The following is a 10,783-nucleotide window of genomic DNA, read 5'->3' on the forward strand; positions in this document are numbered from 1 at the left end:
TGCGAACGAGAGGCGCACGGTGCTCCCACACCGATAGATGGAGATAGCCTGGTCATGGACCTGGGCTCGCAAGGACATAGGAGAAGATAGGGTGGCGTGCAAAGACGCAGCTTGGTCGCTAACATCTTGGGCCGTCTGGAGCTCCGCCGTCAAGGTTTGCACCCGATCGGAAAGAGCTTGGGCCAGGGTACGCAGATCGGTGGGCGACATTGAAGAAGGGCTGACCGGAGGAGTGGTGGATGGAGCCTTGTCCGGCGATTGACTGGTACGATTGGCGGGAGACATGTGTCACGAAGAGGAGTAGGCGGTTGTGGATGTTGGTAGTGCACGTCGTGAGCGCTGTTGTGCAGCGCCGACAACGTACAGGAGGGTATTGTGGTGAAGTGCTTTCTCAGAAATAAGAGAATGGACCTGACGCGGTGTCACTATCCCGAATCAGTGACAATTTCAAGTGATTAGAGGGGATTTAGGTTGGTGGCACGGATGCAAGTTGCCGGTGGTGGATTAGCCATGACGAGCAGCACCCCGTATAAAATGACGATGGATCTGGTATGAGCGATGTACGAGAAGGCAAGATCCACCAAGACTTATCTCGGATCCACTCTTACCTGGATTCACTTAGAAGGATATGGGATATACTATATAAGGGTGAATCGAGTGTGGATCCTATGAACGAATGATGGTAGGTGCCCTCTGAAGATGGATCTAGTAGCCACGGCTAGCAAGAAGTCAGGATCCACCGCGAGGTGTCCCGGATCCCATACTTCCGAGCTCGGATCCAAGGAGGGAGGATCCCGCATGGAGGGACCTGGATCCAGGGTACAGGGATGATGGATGTGGTGGATCTCGAACTTTCCTGGGACAATGGAGATCACAGATGGTTGCGAGATAATGTTGGATGATTGGAGAGCTCAGATCCACGACGAGTGTGCACTTACAGTGAAGTGGATCCAAGCGACCTGGATCCGGATGAGTGTACCCATAATAGGGTGACCATAATGATAACGCCGTGGATCCGGTGGATCTGAAGATAATACAGCTGGGATGATGGGTCAAGGGAAGGAGGGACATGCAGCCGAGCCTGGTAAGGAATTTAACAAGTGAAAGACATAGAAGGTAGAAATCCAGGCAGGTATAGGCTTAAATATCAATACAGAACCCAATTTGCACAGTAACACGCAAGTGCCTTCCTGCCCTCAAGAACCGGAACTACATTGGCCGTACGAGCTTCAAGAAGGTTGGGAATTGCGTATCTAGCGTTGGTAGTGATAACTGGATAATACATTGGCCAGATCCTACAACCTAGTGAGCTTTTCCTTTACTTGTGCAGATCCGACAGGTGTAACCGAAGTTACTACTTGGTTGGTTACACCCTAGAGGCTCTCAACTCTCAAGATCCTGTCACAGGAGGCGGCAAGTACGACGCAAAGGCAAGGGAACACACCCGCAAGGCAACCATACGGTCAGATCCACGATCTAGGCCCCGGATCCATAAGCTCGAATATTCGCTTAGGATTCGGAACCATTCACGGACACAGAGTGAAGATTTTCCACTGCTTCTCCACCCCATCCCCACGTCTCGCCAAGACACTCAAGCTTCACCACTTGAACTCTTCGGAAGTTACCGACAGAGCAAGATCCCGCCCTACCGACGGGTACACAACGTGAGGAAAGTTCAGCAGAACACGGATCATCGGGGGCCCCCCTCCGTTAGTCGGTGTCTGGGCGCAGTTGGTAAGTTGGATCTGGCAATCTCGCAGATTTTGCTGATCCCGCTACGCCACAGTATCCAGAGTGGGGAAGACGTTGGGATCGACAACCAACTTGCCGAGAGCCCATTCCTTGGCTTTCCCAGACAACCGCGAGAGGAGGAAATTGACCTTCGCGGAAGGCGCCTCGATCAACCTCGAGGCGATGGCGATGTCGATCTCTCGAAACCAGCGATTCAGCGGAAGTCGATCTTCTCCGGCACCGGAGTAGGTGGACGTCTCTAGCTTCACGACGTCATTCGTGGAGATACGCGAGGGAGTTGACACTCGCCGATTCGCATCGGCGAGCTCGCGTTCCATGAATTCTTGTGCCGCAACGCACTACTCGTCGGGCGTCGCTGAGCGCAGCAGCGACGTTACGACGGCTTCTCCGGACACCGCCGCGAGGCGTTAAAGAGCTTCCCACTCGATCCGAGTGAGATGAAGGAAAGCAGCGTGGTCGAGGTCTTGGCTCATGTCGAACTTGGTCGTTGGAAGGACTACGAAGTGCTACCAGGTGTAATGGGCCAGGTATTTACTCCGTTACTTGCTTACACTATAGTATTGAGGAAGCTCGCAATAGAACGACTGAGTCTTAGGCTTAAGGAAAAATCAACTCTGGACCAAGGCCACAGCCATGGCCACTCAAATACACGTCATAGTCCAATTGGCTAATAATGGGCTGGCTCCCCATATATCAGCCAATGACATGACAGCATTTCAGCACACGCTAGTCGTGTGCTGATGCACCTACCTATGTAAAGAAATCTACCTACTTATGTAATGGAGGGGCCAATTACATATGTAGCTACTCCTTATATTTCCCCCAAAACATAGCTTCTTGACGCCGTGGCAAGCCATAAAGTGGTGCTGCCACCCGCTTTTGGTAAACTTCGGCTACTTGCGAGAGGTATCTTCAAGATCTCAGCGAACGCTCGCGCGCGCTACCGCAGCCCGTCGCGACTCAAACTCTGCCAACAGCTCCACCAAGTACGTCTCCAGCAGCTTCGAGACAGTATGGACGGGGGCGGCTTTGGTAGCCCGAACGCGGGCTGGGCCCAGACAGCGAGCTTGCGGTGGCTCTACGCAGGATACTTGGCGTGTTGGCGGCAGACATGAAGCTGCTGCAGCTACGTGAGGCGCATTCGCTGGGGGAGCGAGACACAGCGCATTGTGTCAGCGCAAACGTAGGACGGGCTCTTCGTCGAGCACACGCAGTGCATGATGCGCCGAGGATGGAGTGGGTTCTTGGTTGTGGGCGGGAAATTTTATTTTCAAAGTTATAAGAGTGAACGTCACTTCGTTTTAACTACCTCAGTACTTATAGTGAGGTCCTGTATAAGCACATAAAATAATATGTCAGAGATATTAGTGTTTGACCCTTTCTTATTGCCGCTACTCCCTGAATATCGAGGCCCTAAAATAGGTCCTTTATCCGTTCTAATTGGCTAAAAGCAGATCCCTTGCGGAGCAAACTGTCGCTGGGAAGCTACGTGCATATTCTTTCCCTTTTGGGTACCAAAACGCGGGTTTGGATGCAAATCCATTATGCATCCCTGCAGTCCCTCTCGTAACTGGTGGCTCTTGTCTGCCGCTGGACCCAAATGCTGCAGTAGCTTTTCGGTCTCGAGACAAACAAGCAGCAGGCGATCAAGATGTTGGTGTGGCAGGATGTGTTTACGGAGGACGAGGTGATGTCGGACTCGAACAAGGTCGTCCCGTGCAAAGACATGGAGGGCAATGAGGTCTCGGGCATGTTCCAGGTCGAGTCCAAGACTGTGGCCAAGGGCTCGGACAACGTTGACATCGGCTGCGGTGACGCTTTTGGCGGTGAGGAGGAGCAGATCGACGACTCGGTCGAGACGGTGAACAATGTTATCGACGACTCAATCGGCTTCGGCTACATTGAGACTGGCTTCGACACCAAGGCCGAGCTCAAGACGTACCTTAAGTCGCACTTTCGTAAGATCATGAAGCACCTCAAGTCCACTGGTGCCAGCGACGAGACTCTGGCCCAGTTCAAGAGCGACGCCCAGGAGATTGTCAAGTTCCTCGTGTCCATGTTCAAGGAGCTGCAGTTCTACATGTTCAAGTCGTGCGACTCGGAGGCTGGCCTCGCCTACGCCTACTATCCGGAGGGCGCCGTCGCCCCCACCTTCTGCTACATTAAGTGGGGCCTCAAGGAGGTCAAGTTCTAAGCGCGTGCGAGCGCTAGAGGGGAGCCTTATTGCTTCTTTTTCTTGACCCGCGCATTAAACTCTAATTAATGCCTCCTTCATGTATGCACAACTGGATCTTCGTCATTACGGTGTGCTCTATTGTGCTAATTACTAGGTTAACGGTGATATACAGAACTGTACTTAGCGCTCAATGACGATAGCAACGACGCTGAGTCCAAGCACAGTGAAAAGCACCGCCAGGATCTTCAGCGTGAAAATCCGGAAGTCCAGTTGCTCCACTTCGTCGCTTTTCTTCTCCACGTCGCCAACGCCATGGTCGTAATGCAGTGGGATAAAGTCCACGCGACGGAAGCCCTGAGTGTTGCGCGAGTGCTCATTCTCCAACCGGAAAAAGCTCCAAAAGGTTCGGCGGAACAGCTCCAGTACCATCGTGAAAGGCTGCAAGTACAACGGCAACCAGCGAGCAACACCGCGCGGAGGGATGAGTGTCAGAGTCCACGCGAAACGAAGGAAAAGATCGGCCACAATGGCAGCATAGTAGACCCACTTTCGAGAGAACATTTGAGAGTCGCCTAAGAACTTAAACTGCGGGCGACCAAGTCCCCAGTCCATCGTCACATCCCAGATCCACGTGTACAGCGAGCTTGCAGTGAACAGCATGAGCCATGCAATAACGAACATTCGCACTTGTGACGAGTGTTCTTCTTCGCTGTTGTCGCTATGCAGAGGGTGGAACAGCCCGAAAAGAACCACCACTTGGGTGAGCGCGTACTTAGCAGCATTGGGCAAATGAGGCCACCACGTCTTCGTGTCGTACAAGCGGCGGAGATTCTGCAAAAAGCGCCACCATAATGGCAACGCGCAGACCAGCGGGACCACGACGTTCACGTAGTAGATATTGTCAGCACAGGTCGGATCATCGTCCGTAGGCATGAACTGTAACCCAGACGCATTGCCGCCAGGAGGGATGACATCCTTACGTAAGAATTCCTTCGTAGCGAAGAAACAAACCGACCAGCTGACATCCTGAGTCACTTTAACTGTACTTGTAAGGTAGTCGCCCACGAACGTGTGGAAGAACGACACCGGATACAGTGGTGACCATACAACTTCCCACAAGGTTCTTATCATACCAAGTTGTTGTCCCCATGGACGGATAGCGTAGAAGTAGAAGGTGTACAGGAACAACGTTAACGGATAGTACCCGCGATGCAGTAGTTCCTCAGGGAAATAACCATTCACAACCTTGTAGTAGAGCAGGACATTTGCCAGATAGACAATGGTCATGTTGGTTGCGTCGCTGAAGACCTGCGGGTAGGACTGGACTCGCCGAGGGTTCAGCTCGAAGATGTAGTGATAGTTGATCCGTGCAGCACGCCAGACGTAGAGCGAAATTCCTACGAGCCAGTGCAGCAGCAAGAGACAGCCAATTCCGCGGTAGACCGGATAGGCTCGAGTGCGTACTAAGTCAAGCAGGTGGTTCTCACGACCATTGTGGAATGTAGGGACCACGAGCGAGTCCCAGCACACCCATATCAACAGGATCAGACAGGAACCAGCTTTGATGCCCAAATAAATGTGACCCCAATTGACAAAATCCTCCTTCTTGGTCATAAGAGTCGCCACTGCAACGTGCGCGTTCCCATCGCAGAACCAGTTGGCAAACGACTGCTCCAATCGCTTCAGCAGCTCGGAGCATCTCTGCGCTTTAGCAAACTCGAACGTTTGCAGCTTGACTTTCTGCTGTTCACGCTGGTCCGCTGGGAAACTGGCAATCTTGTCGTAGCGTTTAAGAATCTTCACGAATCCTGTGTAGTTAAGTAGAGCAAAATTGTGCAGCAAGTTCAACAAGCGATGCAGTTCGACTAGTGAATTCTTGAGCGACTCCTGAGCTGTAGCTGTCGCATTCTCTCGGTATTGCGCTTGCAAGTGCTCGAGTTGCTCAGCCAATTGCGCTGTGTGGCGCATGTAAGCGTATTCTACCTTGCTGTACTCGTACTCCAGCGCCTCCTCGAAGGCGACAGGCGCGGAGAGCAGCGACTGCAGCTGATCAGAATCGGTGGACGTGGGCGGCGTCCCTGGCAGTCGTAGGAACGGGACTTTGCTGCTGATCGTCTTGGCTAGTTGCGTGCTACTGCCTGTGGTCATGGTGCGCCATTTGTGGCCACTCAGTGCATTGGCTTCCATGTCCTTGCTCGGCGCTCGCACACCCACATCCGTGCTTGACGCAGTGGATCCGGCTGCGGCCAACGCTGCATCAACCTGCTGCTGCCGCTCTAACAGCCGCTTGAGCCCATCGTAATCCAGGTAGTCGCCGCGCCACTCAGCGACAGAATTGTCACGCAGCCTTAAGCTGAAGTTCACCATAGTGGAGGATCCAGTTGTGGCAGTCAGGGGAGTATCGCCAGAATCAGATACGTTGAGTAAATCTGATGAGCCTGTAAAACTCGGCGATTTTAGCAGAAAAGGCCTGGAATCAGCGAGCAGCGTTGATTGGCCAATTTTGATCACAATTCAAGGACTAAAGTGGCCAAAATCTAATACAGTAGTTCTTTTAGCACTGTATACTAGTACAGATGCAGGCATTATTTCCGCAGCGCCGCTAGCCGCATTGAGAGATCGTCCTGGGACTTCTTCTCTCGTGCAGCCTCCGTTGTTGGAAGCTCTGTACCGACAAGACCCGCTGAATCGAGCTGACCTGCGACCTTGAGCCCGTTTTCGTCCGCGACCATTTGGATGAGGTCGTCCACCTGGTCGGCAGGTGTCGACAGCGACGTTCCGCTGCTCATGGCGCCCTCCATGTAGGCGGAGCGTACATCCATATCCTCAAAGTGCTTCTCGAACTGGTCCATAGTCTGTGAGATCTTCTCCACGTTCATTGACTCCATGACCGTATCCATACCTCTGACTACGCCGCTCATATTGGCCTTGAGCTGGCCCATGCTGATGGCCGTCTGCACGCGCGCCGCAACAGCATCCATGCGCGAGGCTAGTTGCAAGTAGCTCAGCGCCTGGTTCTTCTCTCGGATCACGTTCTGCGCGTAGATCTTGGCACCTTCCATGTTACCCTGCTCGATGGCCTTCTTGAGTTTGGTCTTTTGCACCACTTGGTTCTTCTCGCATTTCTTGGCATTGCGCAGTAGTGTCTTCGCCGTAAACTTCATGTTAAATAGCTCATCCTCCAGCTTGTTCTTGCGCGAAAAGATGTTCATCATGGCGCAATGGTCGCCCGCTGTCTGCTGTTCAAATGCCACGCGTAGCGGTAGATCTCTCTTGTTCGCTTCTTCGGAACAGTGGATTTAGTTTAGCAACCTAATCTCATTGTCTATGTTGCTAAAAACGATTATGTTGCGCTTGTTGAGCAAAGCAACTTCAATGAAATTCTATCCGACAAGTTGCATTTAAGTTGTCTTTGTACATGTAAACAGCAATCTCAGACGGCAAGGCTCGCCAGCAGGCCCCGATAATTTTAGGCAAACAGGAATAGCACACTGAGAGTCTCTATGCACGCAGCATGCGGAAAAGAAAAGACAGCTACTATGCGTGGCTAACGGCCGCCATCCCGGTGTCTACAAGACCAAGGCGCCTACTCCCACAACCAGCATCAACGGTTCGACGTACATGGACCCCACCCTTGGGTCATGGTCGAGTACCATTGAGGCCGAGCGACAATTGATCCTTCTGCTCCTGTGCTACCAAGTTGCTGATGGTTGTGTCTGTACCATTTGCTTGACGTAGGTGTAGTGTCGTTTTGCTGAGCCGCCCAGATAAGGATGAAAACGTGCTCTAGAGCAGTTAGTAAGCTATGTATAAAAACGATCTTTAGAGCAAAATTACGGAAACGCTGACTAGTAATTTAAGCTCACGCAAAGAAGTAAACACCGATATATGCACCATGATGAACGATCTCGTGACAGTCCAACCTCTGTCGTTGCCCACGCATGTGACTCGCCAGCACCACAGCCACAGCGTAGATGGCATGAGCCCGCGTGCGCACAACACTGTTAGCTCCGCCGCTACGCTTGCTGCAGCCGCCGAGGAGAATATCCCCACGCACCACGTGCGTCGCCTGTCGACTGGCCAAAAAACTGACGAGGCCCTCCCCAAGGAGCGCATCGACATCATAAACGATTTCCTCCAGGAGCACGTCGCTAGCCGACCGCTTGTTGGTGTTGTGTGTGGATCTGGTCTTGGTGGACTTAGCAAATGCCTCTCAAATCAGGAGACCATCAAGTACGAGGACATTCCACTATTTCCTCGCTCGACTGTGGAGGGCCACGCCGGCGAACTGATCTTTGGTGATCTGGAGGGCTTCCGTGTCGTATGCATGCGCGGCCGTTTCCATTGCTATGAGGGTTACGCCATGCGCGAGACGGCACTGCCCATTCGCGTCATGTACCTGTTAGGTATCAAGTATTTGGTGGTGACCAACGCTGCGGGTGGTCTAAACCCTGACTTCAACGTGGGCGATCTCATGATCCTGAACGATCACTTGAACATGCCGGGGTTGTCGGGCCAACACCCTCTGATCGGCCCTAATGACCCTCGCTTCGGCTCAAGATTCACACCACTGTCGAACTGCTACGACAAGAAACTGCAAGGTATAGCATTCAACGTGGCCCAGAAGCTTGGCCTTGCTCATAAGATTCGAAAAGGAGTATACTGCTTCGTGTCTGGGCCGACGTACGAGACGCCGACGGAGTGCCGCTTTCTCCGACTGGTGGGAGGTGATGCCGTTGGCATGAGTACGGTTCCCGAGGTGATCGTTGCGGCACACTGCGGACTCAAAGTAATCGGTCTATCGCTTATCACAAACAAGGCGCTTTTCCCAGGTGAGGAACGAGAGGCAGCCTCGCACGACGAAGTCCTGGAGACCGTCCAGGCCACGCAGAACGACATTGAGACGTTCGTGCGAGACCTTATCGCAGCGATAGGCAAACAACATCATTCGTAGAATGTTTTCATAGCAACTGCTACATGTACTCGGCTCCATCTCAAATCTTAAACTTTGGTAGTACGTCTGATAAATGTTTGTAGTTGTATAAAATTGAATGCGGGCATTGCTTATTTGCTTAGTGTTGGGTCCTATCCTTTCAACTAAAGTATTATCTCTTCTTTTCTGAGATTGTCGTGTACTCGACGAGGAAAAGTCTAACATCAGTGTGGCACCCATTATGACATAACACGTCGGATTACATGTAATACCATCACTCATACGACTTCTCTTGTTGTTTGCACTGGATCCGTAGGCAGCCTTTGCACACCAGAGAGGAAAATGGAAAGTAAGTAGATTAGATCGTTAAGCACTCGAGGACTCTGCAAACTCCCTCGTGCTCCTACAAGTTGTAGGCTACAACCAATAAACGGGTTCAAGCCCGCTTCCCATACAGAGGCCCGTGTCTCTCAGTTTCTCGAAGCTTCTCTCTTAGTTAGTCTTACGTTGTGCACGGGTCTCGGACCTGGTCTTCAACTGCATTGTCGTCAGGTCTCCAATATGCATTCCAACACGCCTCCCACGAAGCGCACGATTCGAACATCAGCATGCACTTCCTGCGGCTTACTTGTTTTCGCCGATGCCCACAAGCTGCAGTAGTGACTTCAGTCTTTGCTTCTCCAATGCCTTCGTAAATGCATCAGCCGGATTAACTTCGCCTCTCACTTTGTGCAGCTGGATAGCTCTCTTCTGCACTTGCTCTCGTACGTAATGCCATCGGAGCTCGATATGGCGTGTACGGCGGCTGTACGTTGGATTGGTTGCTAACAAGTGTGCAGCTTGATTGTCAATCCCAATCTTGAGTTCAACACTCAGATGCGGCAGTGTGACGGGGTCACACAGCACCTTGCGCTAGAGGAAGTTATCTTCCGAGAGTATACAAACTCTCAGTGAACGGCAGTTCACAGGTCCCCTCTTTAATTAAAGAGAGCGAAGTGACCTATTTATGGTAATGTAAACTGAGTATATTTATAGGTGGATAAAGCTTGGGTTTAATACAAACTATAAGTCACCTATAGAAATGCAATGTCATTAACCAATGGTTGGCTTTGGACGACCTTGGTACCTTGTACCAAATATCCCGGAGTATGACGTGTCATACTCCTGAAGTGTGAAGTGTCACACTTCATGTAACTAGGGTACACTTAGGGCTACGAACCCCGTTACATCCTCCCCCACTTAGGTTCGGTTTACCGACCAATCAGAATGAAGAGGTGTTCGTCACAAACTCTCATTCTCAAAGTCGAAAACCATCGACTTGGCCGCGCGAGCGCGGCGGAGGCTCACTTTACAGTTAGAGCCTCGAGCAGCAACCTGTGCGCTCTTCGTCTAGGTCCCCACTTCGACCGTTATCATGCCTCGTGGCACTGCAAAGAGCGATGCTAAGACACGCTCCAAGGCTGCTGCCGGTAAGGCGCAAGCCAAGAGCACTAAGCCTCACGGCAAAGGCTCTGCACTCAAGGAGGCTACTCAGGTGGCCTCCGAGGCGATCGGTTCCTCGGGCGACGCGGCTGTGGACACGCGCGCAAGCAAGCGCCGCAGCCCGTCGCCCTCATCTTCAGACAATCGTCCGAACCCTCGGTTTGTAGAACGTGAGTTCAACTCGGGCAGTGAAGACGATGCCGAGTCCGAGAGCACTCATGATGCTTCTGCGGGCTCTGTGGGAGCAGACAGCCCAGTGCCCAGTGAGCACAAAGATGGCAGCGTGCAGTCGCCCGCTAGTGATCACGGTGATCACAGTCCCAGGACCTCTGTGCGCTCTGAGAGTCCGGCCGTCAAGGCTAAGGGCGCTCCCAAAGCCGGTGGCGATGAGAAAGAGAATCCTCGCAAACGTCTCTCGCTTGCCGAGGGTCTTGCGCGCG

General features: G+C 52.3%; 4 protein-coding genes across 4 annotated transcripts; 2 read left to right on the top strand and 2 right to left on the bottom strand.

Annotated features, from left to right (window-relative positions):
- Positions 1 to 3,369: 3,369 nt before the first annotated feature.
- PITG_17708 (uncharacterized protein) lies at positions 3,370 to 4,037 on the top strand (the record flags this gene model as incomplete). The annotated part of the gene is made up of 1 exon (XM_002997531.1): positions 3,370 to 4,037. The coding sequence occupies one exon, from the start codon at positions 3,404 to 3,406 to the stop codon at positions 3,944 to 3,946; it is 543 nt and encodes a 180-aa protein (XP_002997577.1).
- A 71-nt stretch (positions 4,038 to 4,108) lies between these two features.
- On the bottom strand, positions 4,109 to 6,295 carry PITG_17709 (uncharacterized protein; the record flags this gene model as incomplete). Its single annotated transcript, XM_002997532.1, has 1 exon — positions 4,109 to 6,295. One exon carries the CDS (start codon positions 6,293 to 6,295, stop codon positions 4,109 to 4,111), a length of 2,187 nt encoding a protein of 728 aa, XP_002997578.1.
- A 177-nt stretch (positions 6,296 to 6,472) lies between these two features.
- Positions 6,473 to 7,219, bottom strand: PITG_17710 (charged multivesicular body protein 1b-2; the record flags this gene model as incomplete). Its single annotated transcript, XM_002997533.1, has 1 exon — positions 6,473 to 7,219. One exon carries the CDS (start codon positions 7,141 to 7,143, stop codon positions 6,514 to 6,516), a length of 630 nt encoding a protein of 209 aa, XP_002997579.1.
- Positions 7,220 to 7,826: 607 nt separating this feature from the next.
- PITG_17711 (purine nucleoside phosphorylase 1) lies at positions 7,827 to 8,882 on the top strand (the record flags this gene model as incomplete). Its single annotated transcript, XM_002997534.1, has 1 exon — positions 7,827 to 8,882. One exon carries the CDS (start codon positions 7,827 to 7,829, stop codon positions 8,880 to 8,882), a length of 1,056 nt encoding a protein of 351 aa, XP_002997580.1.
- Positions 8,883 to 10,783: the final 1,901 nt, after the last annotated feature.

This window comes from Phytophthora infestans, genomic scaffold (genome assembly GCF_000142945.1).
Source record: "Phytophthora infestans T30-4 supercont1.70 genomic scaffold, whole genome shotgun sequence".
Classification (NCBI taxonomy): Eukaryota; Oomycota; class Peronosporomycetes; order Peronosporales; family Peronosporaceae; genus Phytophthora; species Phytophthora infestans.